The sequence below is a fragment of the Saimiri boliviensis genome, chromosome 5 (assembly GCF_048565385.1).
Source record: "Saimiri boliviensis isolate mSaiBol1 chromosome 5, mSaiBol1.pri, whole genome shotgun sequence".
Taxonomy (NCBI): Eukaryota; Metazoa; Chordata; class Mammalia; order Primates; family Cebidae; genus Saimiri; species Saimiri boliviensis.
Window position 1 is genome coordinate 142,920,812 of NC_133453.1, and position 25,709 is coordinate 142,946,520.

General features: G+C 38.7%; 1 protein-coding gene across 8 annotated transcripts in view; it reads left to right on the top strand.

Annotated features, from left to right (window-relative positions):
- LRRC28 (leucine rich repeat containing 28) overlaps window positions 1-25,709 on the top strand; it is a 133,938-nt gene that overhangs the window by 62,008 nt on the left and 46,221 nt on the right. For 7 of the 8 annotated variants that reach the window (XR_005582317.2, XR_012517858.1, XR_012517859.1 and 4 more), the window contains one exon: window positions 10,993-11,199. The exons of the other annotated variant lie outside the window; for it this stretch is intronic. Coding sequence is in view for 4 of the 7 variants with exons in the window: in XM_074400088.1 (XP_074256189.1) it covers window positions 10,993-11,199 (207 nt within the window). In the remaining 3 variants the exon portion in view is untranslated. The remainder of the gene's footprint in view (window positions 1-10,992; window positions 11,200-25,709) is intronic. 8 annotated transcript variants of the gene reach the window in all.

A 25,709-nucleotide genomic window follows, 5' to 3' on the forward strand; every position in this document is an offset into this window, starting at 1 on the left:
TTTAACTTAAGGGTATGTGACATCCTGAATGCTGTTCTTAGCCTTAAAAATGAACTGCTATTTCAAATGAATCTGAATTGCTTTTAATTTTTTTGTTCGTCCAAGGAAGGTAGTGCTTCCCAGTTTCTGAAAGTCATCTATCTTCCAATAAAGAGCCCTTTTCTCCATATTAGAGTTAAACATATTTGCATTTGCAGTTATTTTCATAATAACTACATCAATTACAGAAGTATTTATATTGATTTTACATTTAGAATATTTTTTAGTATGATGAACTGAAAATTAGAAACAAATACTGACTTTTCTATTATGTATTATTGTATGGGATATTTCAATGATTATTAACCTCCTGAGTTAGGTGTTCCTCTTTTTTTTTTTTTTTAAACAGGGAATTGATGATCTAAATAGTTGAGTAAATAGCCCATCGTTGCTTAGCCAGTAAGTAACAGGATTATGGTTTGAATCTATTTGTACGTACCAGAGTATGTACATTTCACAGCTCAGTCAAGAGAAATAAAGTGGTTTTAAAAAGGAAGACTTACTGTACACTGAATGAAATTTGACATTGAAATTTTGTCTTTATTTGTACAGTTAGTCCCCTTTTGTCTGTGGGGGTATGTTCCAAGACCCCAGTGGGTACCTAAAACCTCAAATAGTACTGAACCTTATAAACACTATGTTTTCTTGATCAGTTAACCTAAATGACTAAGTGATTAATGGGCAAGGAGGGTAGACAGTGTGGATACAATGGATGAAGGGATGATTCACATCACGAGATTTCATCATGCTACTCAGAATGGCATGAAATGTAAAACTTATGAATTGTCAATTTTTGGGCTCAAATCTGTCTTCCCAAGCTGGTGGTTGAGGCAGGTTTTGTAGTCAGAAGATAATGAGGAGTGATCTGATTGGATTTACAGTAAGGTGATGCTGGGGTTTGATGTGACTGGATCCTGCCATGTGGTATATACACTTAATTCAGTTCCTGTTCTTCAGTCTGCACCATTAGGTTCCACCCATTGTTGCATGCTTGGTTCATCTGGGCATGTTCTGGTTACCCCTTCAACCTGGGGTTCCATGGCAATTGAAAAACAACTCACAACTTTGTTACTTAAAGTTGAACTAGATAGGTCTGGTGCAGTTACAGTTCTATAATTTTGCCTTTCCCAGACTATCATATAAATGGTATCATATTGTATATACCGGGGGTCCCCAACCCAGGCTATGGACTGGTACCAGTCCATGGCCTATTAGGAACTGGGCTTCACAGCAGGAGATGAGCAGCAGGCTGGTGAGTGAGCACTACCACCTGAGCTCCACCTCCTTTCCAATCAGTGGCAGCGTTAGATTCTCATACGAGCTCAAACCTTCTTGTGAACTGCACATGCCACGGATCTAGACTGCATGCTTCTTATGAGAATCCAGCTAATGCCTGATGATCTGAGGTGGAACAGTTTCATCCTGAAACCTCCCCCACCACCACCAGTCGATGGAAAAATTGTCTTCCATGAAACAAGGCCCTGGTGCCAAAGGGGACCACTGGTATTTACCATCTGAGTCTAGCTTCCTTCCTTCACATAATGGATTTGATATTCAATCATGTTATTTGTATCCATAATTTATTCCTTTAAGTAGTATATCATTGTATGCACATAACCAATATTTGTCCATTCACCTGCTGAAGGGCATTTATTGTTCTTTTTCAAAATTGTTTTGATTGTTCTAGGTCCTTTGCCTTTTAAATATAAAATTTAAGATCAGCCTATCAATTTCTACCAGAAAAACCCTCCTGGGATTTTGATAGGGATTGTGTTGAATCTGCACATCAGTTTGGGGAGGATGTCATCTCACCAGTGTTGTCTTCAGATCTATAAACATGAAATATCTTTCCATTTATTTAGATCTTCTTTAACTTCTCTCAGCAGTATTTTGTAGTTTGCAGCATATAAGTTTTATACTACTTTTGTTCAGTTTATTACCAAGTATATCATTTTTTTGGTGGTGGTATGAATGGAATTATTTTCTTAATTTAATTTTGGAATTATTTTTTTCCTGATATGTAGAAATACAATTGATTTTCTAATACTGATCTTGTATCTGGCAACCCTTTAAAACTTATTAGTTCTAATAGTTTTTGTGGATAGCCTAATTGGTGTTTTCTACTAAGGATCATGTCATCTGCAAATAAAGTTTAACTTCTTCTCTTCAGTTCTTGATGCTTTTTGTTTATTCAGTTTTTGTCTTCCGGCCTTTGCTAGAATCCCTACTACATTGTTGGGTAGCAGTGGAGACAGACAGCCTCCTTGCTTTGTTTCTGATTTAAGGGCGAAAAGCACTCAGCCTGTCACCATTAACCTAGTGTACCATATGTTCTGAGCTCGAGGTGTTTTGTAGATGCCCCTTGTTGGCGGAGTTACCTTTTGTTTTTAGTTTGTTGAGAGTAGTTATTGTGAGTGGCTTTTAGATTTTTTTAAATGCTTTTTCTGCATCTATTGAGATGATTATGTGGTTTTTGTTCTCTTCTATGACCATGTATATTAAGTTGATTTTTCAGATGTTTAACCAACCTCACATTTTTAGCATCAGACACACTTGTTCATGATAAATAATCATTTTAAGTGTTGCTAGCTTTCGTTTGCTAATATTTTGTTAAGAATTTTTGTACTTAGGTTCAGGAGCGATATTGGTCTGTAGATTTACAATGTTTTTTATGGTTTTAGTATCAGTATTTTATGGTTTTTAGTATCATTTTAGCTCATAGAATGAGTTGGAAAGTTTTTCCTCCTATTTTCTAAGACAGTTTGTGAACAATTGATATTATTTCTTGCTTAAGTATATAATAGAATTGAAATATTTGATAGAATAGAAAAGCCATCTGGACCTGGTCATTTTTCTTACGGGAGAATTAAAAAATTTAAAATTACTAATTCAATTCAAAATTTTTTTTTTTTTGAGACAGTCTTGCTCTATTGCCTAGGCTGGAGTGCAGTGGTGTGATCTGGGCTCACTGCAACCTCCACCTCCCTGGCTGAAGCAATTCTCCTGCCTCAGCCTCCCAAGTAGCTGGGATTACAGGAGTGCACCACCATGCCCGGCTAGTTTTTGTATTTTTAGTAGAGATGGGATTTCACTATGTTGACCAGCAGGCCTCAAACTCCTGACCCCAAGTGATCCACCTGTCTCGGCCTCACAAAGTGCTGGGATTACAGGCATGAGCCATTGCGCCCAGCCACTAATTCAATTTGTTAACTTGTGATACACCTATTTAGATTTTTAATGACTTCTTGATTTTGATAATTTTTATCTTTTTAAAAATATGTTTAGCTAAATTGCTAATTGGTTGAAATAAATGTGTTCATATTAGTATGTCCTTTTTAATCTTTTTAATTTCTGTAAAGTTAATAGTGATATTTCATCCTTTCCAGTTTTGGTAATTCAAGTCAGTTTTCTTTTTCTATGTATGTGTTTATTTGCTTTGGTTAGTCTAGCTAAAGATTTGTCAATTTTGTTCTACTTAAAGAACTAACTGGTTTTCATTGATATTTTTTTCTGTTGCTTTTCTGATTTCCAGTTCATTGATATCTACTATAATTTTTTTTCTGCTTATTTTAATTTTAGTTTTTGCTTCTTTTTCTGTTTTCTAAAGGTGGAGAAATTTCTTTTCTAATATAGGCATTTGAAGCTTTAAATCTCCCGCTAATCATTTCCTTGGCTGCATTCTATGAGTTTTGATGTGTTGGTTGTTTCTATTTGGCAAAATATTGTCCTAGTTTCCTTCTGATTTCTTTTATTATTATGGGTTATTTAGAAGGATGTTGTTTGATTTCCTAGTATTTGGGGATTTCCCAGATTTCTTTCTGTTGTTGATTTCTAATTTAATTCCTTTTGGTCAGAGAACATACTTTGTATCATAAGACGTCCAGCATATGTTCTGTCCTGGAGAATATACCATGTGTACTTGAAAAGAATGTGTGTATTCTGCTGTAGTGTTCTTTTTTTTTTTTTTTTTTGAGACGGAGTTTCACTCTTGTTACCCAGGCTGGAGTGCAATGGCGTGATCTCGGCTCACTGCAACCTCCGCCTCCTGGGTTCAGGCAATTCTCCTGCCTCAGCCTCCTGTGTAGCTGGGATTACAGGCATGTGCCACCACGCCCAGCTAATTTTTGTATTTTTAGTAGAGACGGGGTTTCACCATGCTGACCAGGATGGTCTCGATCTCTTGACCTCGTGATCCACCCGCCTCGGCCTCCCAAAGTGCTGGGATTACAGGCTTGAGCCACCGCGCCCGGCCTGTAGTGTTCTTATATGTCAAATTAGGTCAATTTGGTTGCAGTGTTGATCATAATCCTGAAAGATATAATCCTGAATGTTAGATCCCCAAATCTTGAAGTCTTGAAAAATTGAATTTCCTGGCCGGGCACAGTGACTCACGCCTGTAATCCCAGCACTTTGGGAGGCCAAGGAGGCAGATCACCTGAGGTCAGGAGTTTGAGACCAGCCTGGCCAACATGGCAAAACCCCATCTCTACTAAAAATACAAAAAAAAAAAAAATAGCTAGCTGTGGTGGTGATCGCCTGTAATCCCAGCTTGCCTTGGGAGGCTGAGGCAAGAGAATCACTTGAACCCGGGAGTCAGAGGTTGAAGAGAGCTGTGATTATGCCATTGCACTGCAGCCTGGGTGACAGAGTGGGACTCTTCTCAAAAAAAAAAAAAAAAAAAAAAAAATCAAGTTTCCTAAAAATCAGAACTCCTAACATATAAAATTCCAAAAGTCACAATTGTGAAAGATCAAAATCCTGAATGTTGAAATACTGAAAGCCAAATTCTAGGGAAGGAGTTTTGGTACATTTTGGTCGTACCCGGATAGTTGTAACATGCTAGGTGGAACCATTATCTTGTTACTGTCTTTATTTTGAAATTAAGTATGGTTTAAGGCAGGTGTCCCCAAACTATAGCCCGCGGACCACATGCAGTCCCCTGAGGCCATTTATCTGGCCCCCCGCCACACTTCAGGAAGGGGCACCTCTTTCACTGTTGGTCAGTGAGAGAAGCACAATATGTGGCGGCCCTCCAACGGTCTGAGGGACAGTGAACTGGCCCTTTGTGTAAAAAGTTTGGGGACACCTGGTTTAAGGAGATGCATATGAGTGCCAGGTTGACAAGAAGTGGACTCATAGACTTAATTTTAGATATCGACTTGACTGGAGTAAGAAATACCTAGAGACTTGGTAAAGCATTATTTTGAATGTGTCTGTGAGAGAGTTTCCAGAGGAGACTAGCACATGAGTCTGAGTGGACTAGGTAGGGAAAATCTGCCCTCAATATTGGTGGACACCATTTAGTAAGCCAGGGGCCAAGAGAGAACAATTACTGAAGGCGAACTGGTCTGTCTCTCAGAGAAGGGACAGACATTTCTCCTACTACCTTAGGCATTAAAACTACAGGCTTGCCATCCTTTGGGCTCCAGGATTTACACCAGCAGCCCCCTGGTCCTGAGGCTTTTGATCTCAGACTGAGTTGCATCATTGGCATCCTTAGTTCTGAGGCCTTCAGACTGGGACTGAAACACGCTGTAGACATCCCAGGGTTCCAGCTTGCAGACAGGCTGTCATGGGACTTCTCCTACATGAGCCGATTCCCCTAATAAATTCCTTCTCATATATATATATATATATATATATATATATATACACACACACACACACACACACACACATATCTTATTGGTTCTGTCTCTGAATAACCCTAATACAGATTTGGTATTGCGGAAGCCAAGTATCATTCCTTCTTACCATTTTCCCTATAACACAATGGAAGGGATCAGTGAAATTGTTCCCTTGCAAAAACACTGTGATAAATTAAGTGTATGAGGCTACTTAATGGTAAAAGATAAACTTTAAAATCTAATGGGTGCTATGAAAACAGAAAGTCGCTTAATTGTAACGGTCAAGCAATAACCAGACTTTCAAATAGACAGCATACATTCAGAAAATTTGTAGACCACAACCACCATCTAAATACAAATGGAGAGAGCGTTTTGAAGATCATAGAAGTGAAAATGCAGGCAAAAATTACAAGAAATTTCCCCTGCCAAATTTTTCAATGGTGTACAACTTCTTCCCCTTCACACAGTGCCAGTTTGTTATGCTGAGTATTTCATCTTCGAATCATTTCCAACACTGGAAGTATAAATTGTGTAAAAATTTAGAAAGTCGTGATTTGTTTTGTGCATTTTTATAAATTTGAGTTCATAAAAGTGCATTATCACAGTGTTAACTTCGGGTATAAGCACTGTGCATGTATGAAAAAGATTGAACCTTCCTCAGAAAATAAGAGATGGTTTTTTGGATATGGATAACTGTATACTTGGTGATGACCCATCACAGTTTTTCATTGATCTCGTCAGAAGACTTAGGTTGTTCATCACAGTATTTCATGCAGCTGACTGCACACAGTTGTCAACCATAGTTGCATGCATTTATGCATTTTGGTTTTTGACATATTTCCTTAGGAATATGGTTTTTCTGCTTGTAACTGTTATACTCATGCAACTATGATTAATATATCTGAGTTTTTATGCTTGCAAAAAAAATATTATTGCCTATTTTATTGTGTACAGTGACCTATCAAATATTGTTAGGTTTTTATGTTTCTAAAATAACCCCTCTTTTAAAAATGTAAGTAACTGTCTTTTTTAAAAAAGGATTTTTAAAAATTATTTCTTTCCTGAATTATACTTTTGGGATTTTGATCGTTCAGGATTGTGATTCTTATTCAAGATTTTATACTCTTTGTAAATCTTTCAGGATTTCAACATTTGTGGTTTTCAGGATTGTGTCTTTTAGGATTATGGCCCAAGCCCATTTGGTTGATTGTGTAGTTTTAAGTTTTCTATATTTTTGCTGATTTTCTGTTTAGTTGTTCTATTTTTGTTGAGCGTAATGTATTAAAATTACCATCTATCATGTTGAAATGTCTGTTCTGTCAGTTTTTTGCTTTATATAATGTTGGGCCCTCTTGTTAGATGTCTGTATATTTATAGGTAACTTATCTTCCTAAAATATTCTGCATTTTACTATTATGAAATAATCCTCTTTGCCTCTTATAGTATTTCTTGTCTATTTTTTCTGATATGAATATAGCTGCTCTCTCTTACATTACTTTTTGCATGATACGTATTTTTTTCCGTCCTTTTACTTTTCAATCTATTTGTGCTTTTGAATCTAAAGTGTATTTCTTATGGATAGCATGTTTTTTTAATGCAGTTGACATTCTTCCCATTTGATTGGGTTATTTAGTCTGTTCACATCTAATGTAATTATTGATACGATTCTGTTTATTAATACGTCAACCATTTTGCCATTTGTAGTGTATGTATCTTTTATGTTTTTTTCTGTACCTCTCTTTATTGCCTTTTTTCATGTTAGATAAATACTTTTAGTGTGCAATTTCAATTACTGTGCTGACTTTTTAAACTATATATTTTTAACTATATGTAATTTTTAGTTATCTTGTTTTCCTCTGAACATGATGAGCCATTTTTCTATTGATGCTTTCAAGATCTTTGTCTTTCATAGTTTGATTATGATGTGTATAGGTGTGGGTCTCTATGTTTATCCTACTGGGTGGGTCTTTATTGAAACTTCTTAAGTCTTTAATATTTCTCATCAAAATTTAAATTCATAATTACATGTTGTTATTTTACAATAATGCAAAACAAATTTAAAATGAAGAACAAGTGCAAGCCTTAGTAATTTTTGCAAAAAACAGAATGTTTTTACATGGCACATTTAATTATTTTTGAAATAGTTCAAAATCATTTATTTTATTTTATTTATTATTTTACTTCTTCCATGTAAATTTTGATGGATTTTTCTCAAAGACCTTTAGGTGCATTGTTTGTAAATAATGTAATTCAGAGGTATTGATGACATTTTAATTGTTTTTCTATAAAAATAAATTGTTAGCATTGGCATCAGCACACTTGGAGTGTAATAGTGTAGAAGCTTGTAACTGCCTTTGACTTTTTCTTATTATTTTCCATATCCGATCAAGCCTACCTCATGCTTTTGTTAAATACCTCTGGAATTTGCCTTCAAATTCTAATGCCCTGCCTTTGTTCTAGTCAAATGTCTACTTATTTTGTCAGCCTAGGATCTCTTTCTATATCGTTGCTTTCTTCATATTTGCCTATCTGATCTTTCCAAAAACCATCCTTTTATCCTTTAAGAATCTTCAGGAGATGTCATATTCTCAAAATAGTAAGTCCAGGCTCCTCTACCCAGTATTTATTATCATTCCTGTCTCTACCACGCTCTTTCTCTGTATTGGATTTATTTTCTGCCATTCTCCCATTGGTGTCTTTGGTATTTGTTGGTCGCCAGAGAGCCTGTTGCTTTGCAGCTGTATTTTTCACTTCCATGCCTTTCCTCATGGTTTTAGCCCCACCCCTATGCCCTCTGAATGCTTTATGAATTTTCTTTGTGCCATATTCAAATTCCCATCTCCAGGAAATTTTGGAAGAGTTTCTCCAAGACTTCATGTAACTTGCTCTGAGCTCTTTTTTGCACCTTGTCCGTTGTGTGCGATGTGCTTCTCAATGGCAGAGGCCTTGTCTCATCCTTGTCTTGACATGGCTCATGATATGTCTGGGAATAACCACATTCCTATTTTTTGGTTTTTAAATTTAGTTCTTTTTCTTTTTTCTGTTTCTTCTTATGACATAAAGTATGATGATTCTTCCTCGTGTTTTATCCCCACACACCCAAAATCAGAAGCATTTTAGTTTTGTGAAAGAGATAGGCTTAGTAAGGTAGAATATTGTGCCAGTGGAGCCAAGCGTGAAATTGACTCCCCTGTGCACTGTAAGGGTTATTGCCGAGTTTAGAATGAGGAAACAGACCAGCATAAGAAAATTAAATGCCAATTTATTCAACTCCCGGGGGAGCTTCCATGGTCCCGGGGAAAGGGGGGCCAGGGAAGTCGTGCTTGACTCCTCTGGGCCTGGGGTTCTATAGGGAGTGAAGGCGTTTTGATTGGTTGTGGGGAAACAGGACGTGGTTGGGGCAAGCTGCTATTGGTAGGTAGGCGGGATTTCCAGTGAGTGGGCCACCCAGCGGGTGTGGGACCTGGACGGGCCAAAAGGCTATTGGGCAGGTTTTGGCGGGGCTTCTTTTGAATTTTGGCCGGGTTTTCCAACGGCGGGCAAGGTGCTGAGTGCAGAGTTTAGTGTTGAGTGCAGAAGTGGGCATTGGGGAAACCATGTGGTGGAGCTAGATGCTGAGTGCAGGGCTTGATGTCGAGCTTGGAGTGGTGACATAGTTTTCAGGCTCGGAGAGGGATGGGCGTGTCCGAGCTCCCAGCGAGGCAACCGGCCTTACACGCACCGGTTAAGTTCAAGTAGAAAACTCCCCGTCAGAGTTACAGGCTGTATACTGAATCCTGCCACCTGCACTGCTGTAGATGTATGTTTTGTTCAGTGTTGAGGAAATTGAGCAGAAATGTTTGAACTTCCTAGCACAAATTTGTAAATATTAGAATAGTATAAGTTAGGGTATTTTGTACTTGTATTACTTTTATAAAGTAAAATAATTATTTAAAATGCTGCTACTAAAAAAAAAAAAAGTCTATAGCAAAGATCAGCAAACCTTTTCTGTAAATGGCCAGATAGTAAATATTTTTAGGTGTTGCAGGCCAAGTATGGTCTCTGTCACATGTTCTTTGTTTTTATCATTGTTTACCATCCTTTAAAAATATAAAAAACCAGTTTCAGCTTGCAGGCAGGACAAAAACAGGCCATGTGTTAGATTTGGCCTGTGAGCCATAGTTTGCCACCACCTGGTCTGTAGCAATGAGAAAAGCTAATCTTTTTAATTCAGCATCCAAGACGTCAGAAGACTCTTATCCAGTAGAGAAGACATTGCTAATGCTAATCCAAGTCTTGAACAAACTGGAATGTGTATAGAGGGGTGCTGTCAAGTAGTAGAGCGTGGCCAACCTTAACCAAAGAGGACTGGCTCAGGAACGGGGCAGGATGAGAGAAGGGGAAGAGATGGCATCACAATGGTCTTCAACATTTAAGTCTACATGATGTCAAAGTGGACTTGTCCTGCACAATGCTAACTGTAGAGTCTTCAGTGTAATGTGCTGTCCTGGGAAAGTATAAATGTCCTTGCCATAAAATGGAAGGATTTTCCCTGAGAAGGACTAAGTTCCTTGTAAGGAACTTCCTAATCTTCACTCAAGACTTAATGATTTGATGTATGAAAGGTACATAATTGTACTCACCATGGAACAGATGACAACTGTAGACGTCGATGATGAGGGAATTTTGGAATAAATGGAAATATTTAATTTTGGAATTAAATCCTTATAGGATATGTATACTTCGGGTTTTCTAAAAGAAGCCACATGCTTGAACAGTATCTAAAAATGTTCTTTAACTGTATCTCTATTTATTGTTATAATCTTTACTGTGGTGAAAATTTCCAAAAGAGTCTAATTTCTACTCCAGAAATCTGTTTACTTCATATGAACACCATCCATCTAAGTTGCACTTACTTCAGTGCTATTATTTATAAAATCTCCATTTTCTACTTAGATGGTTGGTGAAACCACACAAGTGGCAAAAACCAGGTTCCTCAAAGTGACTGTAATTGTTCTTTTCTCACCCTAGCAACAGTTTTGATTTATCATGATGCAGAAGCCATAGTAACAGACTTCTGGTTCAGATTCACCACTTTGTGTCTCTTTTTTTCTCCATGCCGGCCAGCCTTTTCTCCACTTAAGAAATTCTGGCAGGCTAATTTAAAGACACCCACCTAGGTTGTATTATTTGCATTTTCACCAACAATCCTGTACTTCAGTATTCATGTTTATGGAAATAGTTGCAGCTACTGATTTCATTTGGTTAAACTGTTATAGTACTGATTCATTTTGTTTATTTCAGTTCATAAGGATGCAATTTATCCTAATTTTGATTTTGGTTTTAGAGGTTGGCGATTTGAAGGAGCTGCAGACACTAGACATTTCTACCAATCGTTTGCTAACTTTACCCGAGAGGCTTCACATGTGCCTTTCTCTGCAGTACCTCACTGTGGATCGAAATCGTCTATGGTATGTGCCGCGCCATCTCTGCCAGCTGCCCAGCCTCAATGAGCTCTCCATGGCTGGAAACCGTCTTGCATTTTTGCCACTTGGTAAGTGATTGTGTTTAAAGTAAAACAGCCAAAGAATAAGATGGAAAGCCTTTGTTTCTTTGACTAGGACCAATTAGTTTTCCTCCTCCTGTTTATCTTAATGATTGCTTCTCTCAGTTTGTTTTTGCAGTGAACAAAGCCTCATTCCTAGTTAACAAATGGAATTTATTTCTGCTAGGGATTTTATACTTTAGAAAAAAGAAATCTGTGCTAAAACTGTGTTTAGGGACAAAATAGATGATTTCCTCTGAGAAAGGAATGAGAGAGAGAGAGAGAAAGAGAGAGAGAGAGAGAGAGAGTGTGTGTGTGTGTGTGTGTGTGTGTGTCTAAGGTATTAAACAATATGAAAGGGTAGCTACTGGTACAAACATACTGGTTTAGATGTTGACTTCTCCCCCAAAAAATTGATAATTGGGTACCCTAATAATTAGTATTGCCAGATAACCAGATTACAAAACTTTAAAGACCTTAAAATTGGCTGAACTGCCTGCTGAGCTAGAAATGTCAGCTTGGCTAAGAAATAACCTATTATCCACTATAGTGTTCTGTAGGTGACCCATTTTGACATATTATATGTCAAAGTACGTAGGCCTTTAATAAAACAGTACATTTATTTTATAGATAACTCCATAGTTTTGTTAACTTGTAAGGAACAAAAGTGCTATTTCAAAAAATTAAAATATGAGGCCCCTTCAAACCTTAAACTGTCACAATAAGCATCATATGATTTTGCTCATTAATGCATTTTTATAGTGAATAATTTATCTCTGAGGGCAGTAAAGTGAATAATTTACTATTCCCTAAAGGAAACATTTTCCAACATAATACAGTGCACATATTACTCTCAGTTTAATATGTTCAAGATAACTTTAAAATACTGGATACCTCAAAATCAATTGAAGTAATAATCAAATTTAAGGAGATTATTTTTGCATAAATATAATTAAATTTTGTACTTATAGAATTAATAAAATGAAATGATGCTGTTTCAGAAGCAAGCTACATTTCTAAGAAATCAGAACTTCTTTCAAGAGAGAAAAATATCAAATATAAATAGGAAGTACTTTTATTTTTTGAAAATAAAAGTACCTGCTACACTAACCCCACAGGCCATAGACTAATTATGGTGGATAAGCACCAAATTATAAATCCAGAGATCCAGGTGGTAGTCTGATCCCACCATACTGTGACAGTATATGACCTGGAGTAAATCACCAGAACCTGTCTGACCTTCATCAATTTTATTTTCTGTGAGCCAGAGATCACATTTATCCTGTTTCCTTTACAGTTATTTTGAAGTTGAATATGATAGTTTATGTATAAGAATTACAAAGCATTGTACAAATGCAGATGACTCTGAAATGAGAAGATACAACTTGCAGATTACCATATCTAACTTAAAAATTTTTTTACTCTTGAGCCAGGCGTGGTACATACCTGTAGTTCTAGCTACTCAGGAGACTGAGGTGGAAGGATCACTTGAGCCCAGGAGTTTAAGGATGCAGTTAGCTATGATTGTGTCTGAGAATAGCCACTGCCCTACAGCCTGGGCAACATAGCAAGACCCTGTCTTAAAAATTTTTTTTTTTTTACCCTCCTCATATTCACCCCCTCTCCTTATAGTAACTACCTAAGCTTGTATTTACCACTTCCTAATGGAGGTGGAAATGCGACCTATACCAGTGCCAACTCCCTACCAAGTGATTGCCAGGATGTTGTAATCAGTACTGGCAATACATGTCAGGAAGGCAAGGAGAGAGGGAGGGAGGGAGAGAAGGAATGTGATGGTTTGATTTGTGTGGCATAAAATGCAACTTACTGGCATAATTCCAGAGTTCAGAGTAAAGCTGCAAGCTTCATTATAAACAACCTTATCTTACTGTGGTTTGACTTTCCGATGTTACCAGAAACAGATCAGCTTTTTAAGTCTGGGGTTACCTATACTACTATTCATAATGTTGTTATTACAGATGATCTTTGTAAAAAGGAGTATTTCCATGTGCAATAACAGTATTATATGTACTACTCTGACTATTTGTAAGAATAATAATGGCTATCACTTATTGAGCACTGATTCTTTGGCCAGGGATTCTGTTTAATTGCTGTACATATGCTCACTAATTTAGTTATCAGAAAACCTTATGACAAAATCTGTTATTATAAAACTTATTGGGAACCTGATTTTACAGATAGGAAAATTGAGGCTCACAGAAGTTAAGTAACCTGCCAGAATCACAGCTAGTAAGAGACAGAATTGAGTTTCAGACTTGTCTCCTTCTCAACCCACGTTCTTGCAACATTGACATGCTTTCTCCATATTGCAGACATGGTCTCTCTACAGGGTCCCTCATTTGAGAATAGGATTTAACCATATTGAACATCTTTTAGTTGTTATGTGGCCGTCTCCAGTGTCAAAGTTTGGCTCTGCCATTTTGGGCTCAAGATACTCCTATGGACATTCTCGTTGGCCTAGTTCAATCTAGCTCTCTCTTCGCTTAGCAAGATTACCTTCTGTAGGCTAGTGCTTTCTCTCACCTCCCTACTCTGTACACCAACCAGATGCTCCTAATTACTTCCACCTGGCCTAGCGTCAGTAGCTTCTGCAGCAACAGAAATCTGATAAGAGCCTAGGCCGCAGATGTGTTATCTAGGTCTGTCTTGGTGTTAGTACCTCTTCTTCCATGGCCTGGCCCCTGCAACTTCAGCGGAGCTTCTGGTTCCTTAATTTGGAGGTTGTGCTCCTAACTTATTTTTCTCTTGTCTTGATTATTCCATTGCATACTCTTGTCTCAGCTATAAACCATTCATAGAGCTACTGGCTACATCTAGCCTGCCAGAATCTGATCCACAGCCCTGTTCTCTTGTCTGATACTCAGATGTGTGCTCTTACCAAAATGCCGTCTGGTTCTAGAGCCCTAGCTCTGCCTAGACTCCTGTATACAACTGAGCTCCTTAAGTTGAATGGCTTTTGTTGGCTGCAGCTGGTTTCTGTGCCTTTTGCCTTGCCTATTCTCCCTCCCTCACTATAGCTCCTTAGCCCTGGCTCCTCATTCCCCTGGTCATTGGCCGCTCATTTCTGCCTTTTTTTCAGCAGCAACACAAGCTGAGTATGTGCCAAGGTGGCAGTGGTGTTGGGAGAATAGAAGGAAGCCATTCCCATAGGAACCTGACCATTGTAATGTTTGGGTTACAGGGGAGTGATGTTGTGTGCCATGCCGAATGACTTGCAGTGGCTGGTGCAAGGTGATAGAAGTGGTTATTGGGTAGAGAACTGAGTGCTACACATGGCTAGTCTGCTCTTCTGCCTTGGCACCCTCAGTTATTTACTAGGGTATCTTCTGTATACACCGTGCTAAAAGCCAGTGTGGCTATGGAGGTGGGCATCTCTTTTTCAGTATACAATATTCAGTGGGGAGTTGAACTGTTACAGAGTAGCTTCTGTCTCTGGGTTTCTTGTCACTCCAAAGCCTTGGCTCTGTGTCAGGAGCAACTTTTCTTTGTGAACTTGTTAATGTGGTGTCAAAGAGCTTCAGAGGCAAGAGGATTGGCTCTGCACTTTGAAGAGGATGCCTCATGACACCTGAAGTAACCACAGATAGGAAGCAGCTTCCACAAGGCTCTGGGCACCATCCTGGCTCATAAGGCTTACAGCCCTGGCAGAACATGGGCCTGTGAATAGGTTTTACTTTATTTTAGAAAAGCATACAGGTAAGAGGATGATGATGAAGATTATCCGGTATAAAAGAAGCAGGCTGCCTGAAGCAATCTGCCCTGGTCTAAAACCGGATTCTTTGAGAACAGCAGGAAGGATCAGGGAGCAAATACAAGCACTGGTGGCCTTCCTACATCTGGTATATGGGATATTCTTTGTAAGAAATGGATGAGACAGCTAGAGAGCTCTGTGTGAGGTCACTCAAGGAAGGCTTCAGGAGACTGGAGGCAGGATAATCCACAGAGATGAAGAAACTGAAGCTGACCAAAATAGCCACAGTCTCCTCAGTCTTGTCTTTCTGTTTCTGGGGGCATTTTTTGCAACCATGAAGATGGGTTTGGAAATGGAATTCAGTTAAGTCTTTAGGAAGAAAACAATTAAATTTATATACTTAAAACCTTTCCATGAACTGTTTTCTGAAAAACAAAAGCCATCTAATACTAAGAATTATCTGGGATAGAGTCAAACAAAGCATGCAGCCCCTGGCACTGCTCTTTACAGAGAACTGAACTGTTCTTAGAAACTTAGCAAATAGGGGTACTGCTTTAGAGTAGTTTGGAGATAGTGCGTACACGTGTGCACACACCCATGTGTACCCCTAAGGTTTTCAAATATTAGAAGGCTCCTGTGTTCTAAGAACCTCGATTCTACAAGCATAATACAGGAACTTGAAAGTTTTATGAAATGAATGTTGTGATATCGCTCCCAGAGATAGGAGGTGGGCATATTATTTTGGGGAGCCACTTAATTCAATTTCTTGCCCAAAGAAGTGTGACTTAGGAGAAAATCAGTTTTTATGTGGCTTCTTAAAGGAATGCCTCTTCAAAAGATAACCAGAGATGCCATATGTAAGGATGACTTAAATCACTTATAATACTGTCTAGCCCATTAACAGTCTTTGAGTATCCTTCTTTAAGTCACTTGTAATACTGTTGAAACCATTAAGACTCTTTGACTATGTTCTTCGTAAGATGAAAAGATGCATCAAAAGAAAAGGATGTTATTATTACTGTGCCATCACAACTGAGTGTCAGATGATTCTACAGTTAGAATCTTTGTTCACAGTGGTGACTATCAGCAAGGAGAAGGGGGAGGCAGTCACTTGAGCCTAGTGCTATGAAATTTAATAGAGGCCTTGAAACTTGAATATTTGCTTTTGATTCAATATAGCATCGTTAACTAAATAACTCAGAGAATTGCAACTCATTTCTTGGCTTCTGACAGTGTAGGGAGATATAAAGAAAAGGATTTTTTTCTCTGAAGCTTTTTAACCGTGCACTTCTGGTTTTCATTGCATAATTAATAAGTCCAATTATCCAGGCATGTTTACAACTTACTTAATGTTGAGTAATAGATATAAGGATTGTGAGGTTGCCCATTCACAAACTTACTATACGAGACCATCCTTTAGTAAGCTCCCAGGAAATGCCATGTTGTCAGCCAAACCCAGTGCCAGTAACTCCTATAGTTTAAGAAAACAAAAGTTGTACCCACGTTAGGGATGGAATTCTAACTGAATGTTAATTTTAAAAACAGCAATTGGGCTGGGAACCATGGCTCATGCCTGTAATCCTGGCACTTTGGGAGACCGAGGCAGGTGGATCACATGAGGTCAAGAGTTCTAGACCAGCCTGGCCAACATGGTGAAACCCCATTGCTACTAAAAATACAAGAATTAGCAGAGCACGGTGGCAGGTGCCTGTAATCCCAGCTGCTTAGGAGGCTGAGGCACAAGAATCATTTGAACCTGAGCCAAGATCGCACCACTGTACTCCAGCCTGGGTGACAGAGCAAGACACCATCTGAAAAAAAGCGATTAAATTCTATATCAGGAATGTTTGGCACAGGACATTGAGATTTGCAGAATAGCTTGTGCATAAACTACTATGTAGTAGCTCAACAGCTAGTAGAGAATAACTTTCTACTAAGGAAAATTAACTGGGTTTCTAAACCAGCCCCAGAGTTATCTCTTGGAGATTATAGTAGTGTTTATTTTCTTGGGAAGAGTTAGTCTGTGTGTCAAGTACTTGTGCTGCATAATGAAATGATATTTGAAAAATATCAAATATGAATAGATTTTTAAAAATAAATGTACATCTGCACTAACCTAAAATTATTTATAGAACAATTTTAGTGGACAAGCCAAAACCTGGGTGCAGAGATTCATGTTCTAGTGCAATTCCACCACTCCTCCAGCTCACACGCCATGACTTTGGTAAGGGTATAAAACTGGCCCTTTATCAAACAACAGTTTTCTTGTAGTGGTAGCACTTGTATTTGTTTGTAAGAATTGGATGCCTTGTGTAGAAAAATTACACAGCAAGTAATGGTGCAGTTTTAGAAACTAGCTCCTAGGCATTTTCAAAGCACATGCTGAAATCCCTCCTCTTGCTGTAAATGCAACATAGAAGGCACAGATCGGTTCACTGTACTTGATTTTTCTATTGCCTCTTGTTCCTACTTTCTTTATATTTGCTTAGAAAGTCAGGAAAAGAACTGCTGCTTAGTATTTTTTAATAAAAGTTAAGACAGTAAAACTACTTAAACTTCAAACTAGTATTGAAACTAGTTGGAAACCAGTTAATAATTTCCTAATCCCAGACTTAGAGATGAGTGTAAACTGTACTGTATTGAACTGTGAATGTGTTTCACATGCAGTTTGAAGAACTCGGCCTTGACATCATTATTTAATGGGACTAATTTGCAGAATATGTGGACTTAAATAAATTTCAGTGTTAAGAACTTTATTACAGATAGAAAGTCCTAGAAATTGGAGTGAGTTCTGTGTTTGGGTAGAAGGTGTAATAGCTGCTTTCAAAAGGGGGATCCAAACGTGACAAAATTACTGTAGAACAAAATCATGTTCTGTAGTAATTGTTGGGCAGGTCTCTATTCAAGGGCATAATGAAAACGGAGAAAAGTCTTAAAAACAAGTTCCAAATCTAGCAGTAGGAAAAATAAGAACATTAGTCTGCTAACAAAAATGCATACAGATCTTGTTTCAGGAGAAAAGTTACAGCTCTGAAATGCAAATGTTGTCAAGGAAATGGACGTGCAGTGCTTCTTTTTAAGCTCTGTCTTATTGTAAGTATTTGTAACAAAAACTCCTCTTTATCCTTGTGCTGCTTACTCATCTGAGCCTATTCTACTGTCTTCTTTTTTTTTTTTTTTTTTTTTTCCCGAGATGGGGTTTCGCACTTTCACCCAGGCTGGAGTGCAGTGGCGTGATCTCAGCTCACTGCAACCTCCACCCCTGGGTTCAAGCAGTTCTCCTGCCTTAGCCTCCCAAGTAGCTGGGATTACAGGCACCTGCCATCACGCCCAGCTAATATTTGTATTTTTAATAGAGTTGGGGGTTTCACCATGTTGGCCAGGCAGGTCTCAACTCCTAACCTCAGGTGATCCACCAGCCTCAGCCTCCCAAAGTGCTAGGATTACAGGCATGAGCCACTGCACCCGGCCTATTCTGCTGTCTTCTGACAATGCTTTGTTTTTCTTTCATTGGATAAGGGTTTTGCTCTTGTGTTAGGTTTTCTTAGGAAGTTAACAGGATTATTTCATGTGGCTTCTGCAGCATGGGCCCGGTATTGACTTACTATGCTAATGTATGAAGAGAAAAGTGCACCTAGATTAGGTGAGCTTTAAATGAACAAATTTTTATTTTTCTCTAAGTTTCAGAGTAGGATTTAGGGGTGGGACATGATTAATAGACAGAAAATGAGCCCTCCCGAATATCAGTGAAAAGAAAAAGAAAATGCTGTTCATTCTTAGGGCACAATGTGAAGTTTAGAAAAATAGCAGTATGAGGGCTAGTACCATGAGCAGAATGTTTACCAGAAGAGTTTTTTGTTATTCTGGTTCTAGAACTCACAGCTTTATAAATAGTGACAAGAATGTGCAGTACTAGTGAAGTCTGAAAGATGTTATGAATTGACTTAAAAGCAAGAATCTGGAGTTTCCATCAGTCATAGCTTTCAGTAAAGTTCTTAAGTTCCAAACAAACCAGAGAAACAGTCACAGAGTACAGCTGAGCAGCAGTTCAAGGTACAATGCAGTGAAGACATTTTGCTCTTCACACAGGCTCCATGGTACTGTTGTATTTCCCAAATCCATACTGGACAGTCAGCCAGTTTCCTTCTCCAGGATCTTCTCTGAAGGAATTCTTGGTATTTCTTTTTCTAGTCCTTTAAAGGAAGCAAAGAGAAACTTTGTTCATGACTTATCTCCTTGGCAATGTCTGCTTCAAGACCCAACTCTGATACTGCACCTGGGTGCCTTGGGCAAGCACCAGCTCTCTGATACCCTCAGCCCCCGTGCATCGTGCTAGATAGTACCACTCCTTGCCCTGCATGTGAGTGGCCTGCTTGTGTAGAAATGATGTCATGGGGGAGGCTGTCTAACTCCCATCATGGTGAAAAGGCAGATGTGCCTTTAAATCCCAGTTCTACCATGTAATCTTGGACTTAGGAAGCTTATTGAAGTCTTAGTAATAGGGTAATGTTAGCACCTACTTCATAGCACAATTGTGAGAATTAGATAAGATCCATAAAACACATACCACTTATAAATACTGCGTAAGTCAATATGAACTGTTTTTGGCTCTGTAACCATACTGTAAGGAAGCGCAGGAACTGTGTGTCTTCATGTTTGTACCCCGAAGCATCTAGCACAGTGCCCAGCCCATTGCTTATCATCTCTTTGTTACATGAACTGTGCAACAGAAATAGAGATGCTGCAGCATGAATAATAGCAAAGGGAGCCTGCAGTCATTCAAATTCATTAAAGTCTTTTTATTTTAATTTAACAGTTGATGATCTACCATGTCTAAAATATCTTATTAAATTATAATTCACTGTGAAGTCTTATTTTGTAAAAACTCAATAGACCAGAAAGACAGAGACTTTGTAAAAGAGTTAATGGAGTCTGTGTGTGTTTTTGTGTATTTAAAGAAGCTAGCACTTTAAAAATTTATTACTCTGAGAAAGTGGTTGAGGGTTCTTTTTGTAAAAAGCATCATGTAGGTAATTTAAATTCATTTTTATTTATTTATGTTTACATTTTGAAAATTTTGTACATTGATTATTTTCTTTTACTGCATTTTATGTTTGGGGGTACATGTGAAGAACATGCAAAATGGTTGCATAGGTACACACGTGACAGTGTGATTTGCTTCCTTCCTCCCCTTCATTTATATCTGGCATTTCCCATGCTCTCTCTCCCCAACTCCCCACCCCCCACTGTCCCTCCCCTGTTTCCCCCCAACAGACCCCAGTGTGTAGTGCTCCCCTCCCTGTGTCCATGTGTTCTCATTGTTCCACACCCGCCTATCAGTGAGAACATGCGGTGTTTGATTTTCTGCTCTTGTGTCAGTTTGCTGAGAATGATGGTTTCCAGGTTCATCCATGTCCCTACAAAGGACGCGAACTCATCGTTTTTGATGGCTGCATAATATCCCATGGTGTATATGTGCCACATTTTCCCTGTCCAGTCTATCATCGATGGGCATTTGGGTTGGTGCTAGGTCTTTGCTGCTGTAAACAGTGCTGCAATGAACATTCGTGTGCATGTGTCCTTATAGTAGAATGATTTATAATCCTTTGGATATATACCCAGTAATGGGATTGCTGGGTCAAATGAAATTTCTATTTCTAGGTCCTTGAGGAATCCCCACACTGTCTTCCACAATGGTTGAACTAATTTACACTCCCACCAACAGTGTAAAAGTGTTCCTGTTTCTCCACATCCTCTCCAGCATCTGTTGTCTCCAGATTTTTTAATGATGACCATTCTAACTGGCGTGAGATGGTATCTCAATGTAGTTTTGATTTGCATTTCTCTGATGACCAGTGATGATGAGCATTTTTTCATATGTTTGTTGGCCTCATGTATGTCTTCTTTTGTAAAATACCTGTTCATATCCTTTGCCCACTTTTGAATGGGCTTGTTTGTTTTTTTTCTTGTAAATCCGTTTTAGTTCTTCGTAAATTCTGGGTATCAGCCCTTTGTCAGACGGGTAGACTGCAAAAATTTTTTCCCATTCTGTTGGTTGCCGATTCACTCTAATGACTGTTTCTTTTCTTTTTTTTTTTTTTTTTTTTTTTTTTTTTTTTTTTTTTTTTGAGACGGAGTTTTGCTCTTGTTACCCAGGCTGGAGTGCAATGGCACGATCTCGGCTCACCGCAACCTCCGCCTCCTGGGTTCAGGCAATTCTCCTGCCTCAGCCTCCTGAGTAGCTGGGATTACAGGCACGTGCCACCATGCCCAGCTAATTTTTTGTATTTTTAGTAGAGACGGGGTTTCACCATGTTGACCAGGATGGTCTTGATCTCTCGACCTTGTGATCCACCCGCCTCGGCCTCCCAAAGTGCTGGGATTACAAGCTTGAGCCACCGCGCCCGGCCATGACTGTTTCTTTTTCCGTGCAGAAGCTGTGGAGTTTAATTAGGTCCCATTTGTCTATTTTGGCTTTTGTTGCCAATGCTTTTGGTGTTTTGGTCAGAAGTCCTTGCATACGCCTATGTCCTGAATGGTTTTGCCTAGATTTTCTTCTAGGGTTTTTATGGTGTTAGGTCTTATATTTAAGTCTTTAATCCATCTGGAGTTAATTTTAGTGTAAGGTGTCAGGAAGGGGTCTAATTTCTGCTTCTGCACATGGCTAGTCAGTTTTCCCAACACCATTTATTAAACAGGGAATCCATTCCCCATTGCTTGTTTTTGTCAGGTTTGTCAAAGATCAGATGGTTGTCGATATGTTGTGTTGCCTCTGAGGCCTCTGTTCTGTTCCATTGGTCTATATCTCTGTTTTGGTACCAGTACCATGCTGATTTGATTACTGTAGCCTTGTAGTATAGTTTGAAGTCTGGTAGTGTGATGCCTCCTGCTTTGTTCTTTTTGCTTAGAATTGACTTGGCTATGTAGGCTCTCTTTTGGTTCCATATGAAGTTTAAGGTGTTTTTTTCCAGTTCTGTGAAGAAGGTCATTGGTAGCTTGATGGGGATAGCGTTGAATCTGTAAATTACTTTGGGCAGTACGGCCATTTTCACGATATTGATTCTTCCTAACCATGAACATGGAATGTTTCTCCATCTGTTTGTGTCCTCTCTTATTTTGTTGAGCAGTGGCTTGTAGTTCTCCTTGAAGAGGTCCTTTACGTTCCTTGTTAGTTGTATTCCTAGGTATTTTATTCTCTTTGTGGCAGTTGTGAATGGCAGTTCGTTCTTGATTTGACTCTCTTTAAGTCTGTTATTGGTATATAGGAATGCTTGTGATTTTTGCACATTGATTTTGTATCCTGAGACTTTGTTGAAGTTGCTTATCAGTTTCAGGAGATTTTGGGCTGAGACGATGGGGTCTTCTAGATATACAATCATGTCGTCTGCAAATAGAGACAAGTTGACTTCCTCCTTTCCTATTTGAATATCCTTGATTTCTTTTTCTTGCCTGATTGCTCTGGCTAGAACTTCCAGTACTATATTGAATAGGACTGGTGAGAGAGGGCATCCTTGTCTAGTGCCAGATTTCAAAGGGAATGCTACCAGTTTTTCCCTATTCAGTATGATACTGGCTGTTGGTTTGTCGTAAATAGCTTTTATTATTTTGAGATATCTTCCATCAGTACCTAGTTTATTGAGGGTTTTTAGCATAAAGGGCTGTTGAATTTTGTCAAAGGCCTTCTCTGCATCAATTGAGATAATGATGTGGTTTTTGTCTTTGGTTCTGTTTATGTGGTGAATTACATTTATAGACTTGCGTATGCTGAACCAGCCTTATATCCCTGGGATGAAGCCTACTTGATCATGGTGGATAAGCTTTTTGATGTGCTGTTGCAATCGGCTTGCCAGTATTTTATTGAAGATTTTTGCATCTATGTTCATCATGGATATTGGCCTGAAGTTTTCTTTTCTTGTTGAGTCTCTGCCAGGTTTTGGTGTCAGGATGATGTTGGTCTCATAAAGAGATTTGGGAAGGATTCCCTCTTTTTGGATTACTTGGAATAGTTTCAGAAGGAATGGTACCAGCTCCTCTTTGTATGTCTGGTAGTATTAGGCTGTGAACCCGTCTGGACTTGGGCTTTTTTTGGGTGGTAGGCTCTTAATTGCTGCCTCAACTTCAGACTTTGTTATGAGTCTGTTTAGGGTTTCAGCTTCTTCCTGGTTTAGGCTTGGGAGGAGGCAGGTGTCCAGGAATTTATCCATTTCTTCCAAGTTTACTAGTTTATGTGCATAGAGTTGTTTGTAATAATCTCTGATGATGATTTGAATTTCTGTGGAATCTGTGGTGATATCCCCTTTATCATTTTTTAATGCATCAATTTGGTTATTCTCTCTTTTCTTTTTTATTAATCTGGCTAGTGATCTGTCTATTTTGTTGATCTTTTTGAAAAACCAGCTCCTGGATTTATTGATTTTTTTAAGGGTTTTTTTTGTGTCTCTATCTCCTTCAGTTCTGCTCTGATCTTAGCTATTTCTTGTCTTCTGCTAGGTTTTGAGTTTTTTTGATCTTGCTCCTCTAGCTCTTTCAATTTTGACTATAGGGTGTCAATTTTAGATTTTTCCTTGCTTCTCATTTGGGCACTTATTGCTATATATTTTCCTCTAGAGACTACTTTAAATGTGTCCCAGAGATTCTGGTATGTTGTGTCTTCATTCTTGTTGTGTCTTCATTCTTATTGGTTTTGAAGAACATCTTTATTTCTGCCTTCATTTCATTGTTTATCCAGTCAACATTCAAGATTAAGTTGTTCAGTTTCCATGAAGCTGTGCAGTTCTGAGTTAGTTTTTGAATTCTGAGTTCTAACTCGATTGCACTGTGGTCTGAGAGACTGTTATGATTTCCATTCTTTTGCATTTGCTGAGGAGTGTTTTACTTCCAATTATGCGGTCAGTTTTAGAGTAGGTATGATGTGGTGCTGAGAAGAATGTATATTTTGTGGATTTGGGGTGGAGAGTTCTGTAAACGTCTATTAGGTTTGCTTGGTCCAGGTCTGAGTTCAAGTCTTGGATATCCTTGTTAATTTTCTGGTTGATCTGTCTAATATTGACAGTGGGGTGTTAAAGTCTCCCACTATTATAGTGTGGGAGTCTAAGTCTCTTTGTAAGTCATTAAGAACTTGCGTTATGTATCTGGGTGCTCCTGTATTGGGTGCATATATATTTAGGATCGTTAACTCTTCTTGTTGCATTGATCCTTTTACCGTTATGTAGTGTCCTTCTTTGTCTCTTTTGATCTTTGTTGCTTTAAAGCCTATTTTATCAGAGATGAGAATCACAACTCCTGCTTTTTTTTGCTCTCCATTTGCTTGGTAAATCTTCCTCCATCCCTTTATTTTGAGCCTTTGTGTATCCTTGCATGTGAGATGGGTTTCCTGGATATAGCACACAGATGGGTTTTGGCTTTTTATCCAATTTGCCAGTCTGTGTCTTTTGATTGGGGCATTTAGTCCATTTACATTTAGGGTTAATATTGTTATGTGTGAATTTGATACTGCCATTTTGGTGCTAGCTGGCTGTTTTGCCCATTAGTTGATGCAGATTCTTCTTTGTGTTGATGCTCTTTACCATTTGGCATGTTTTTGGAGTGGCTGGTACTGTTTGTTCCTTTCTATGTGTAGAGCCTCTTTCAGGAGCTCTTGTAAAGCAGGCCTGGTGGTGACGAAATCTCTGAGTACTTGCTTGTTCGCAAAGGATTTTATTTTTCCTTCACTTGTGAAGCTTAGTTTGGCTGGATATGAAATTCTGGGTTGAAAATTCTTTTCTTCCAAAACCTAAAATGCAATTAAAAAAAAAAAAAAAAAGAAAATTCTTTAAGGATGTTGAATATTGGCCCCCACTCTCTTCTGGCTTGTAGGGTTTCTGCTGAGAGATCTGCTGTGAGTCTGATGGGCTTCCCTTTGTGGGTAACCCGACCTTTCTCTCTGGCTGCCCTTAGCATTTTCTCCTTCATTTCAACCCTGGTGAATCTGACAATTATGTGCCTTGGGGTTGCTCTTCATGCGGAATATCTTTGTGGTGTTCTCTGTATTTCCTGGACTTGAATATTGGCCTGCCTTGCTAGGTTGGGGAAGTTTTCCTGGATAATATCCTGAAGAGTATTCTCCAGCTTGGATTCATTCTCTTCGTCGCATTCAGGTACACCTATCAAACGTAGATTAGGTCTTTTCACATAGTCCCACATTTCTTGGAGACTTTGTTCATTCCTTTTTCCCCTTTTTTCTCTAATCATGCCTTCTCATTTTATTTCATTGAGTTGATCTTCGACCTCTGATATCCTTTCTTCTGCTTGGTCAATTCAGCTGTTGAAACTTGTGCATGCTTCGCGAAATTCTCATGTTTTGTTTTTCAGCTCCATCAATTCACTTATATTCCTAAGCTGTTCATTCTCATTAGCATTTCATCAAATCTTTTCTCAAGGTTCTTAGTTTCTTTGCATTGGGTTAGAACATGTTCTTTTAGCTCACAGAAGTTTCTTATTACCCACCTTCTGAAGTCTGATTCTGTCATTTCTTCACACTCATTCTCCATCCAACCTTGTTCCCTTGCTGGTGAGGAGTTGTGATCCCTTGTAGGAGGAGAGGTGTTCTGGTTTCGGGTGTTTTCATCCTTATTGTGCTGGTTTCTTCCCATCTTTATGGATTTATCTACCTGTTGTATTGTAGTTGCTGACTTTCAGATTGGGTCTCTGAGTGGACCTTCTGTTTGTTGATGATGGAGTTATTTCTGTTTCTTAGTTTTCCTTCTAACAGTCTGGCCTCTCTGCTGTAGGACTGAGGTCCACTCCAGGCCCTGCTTACCTGGGGATT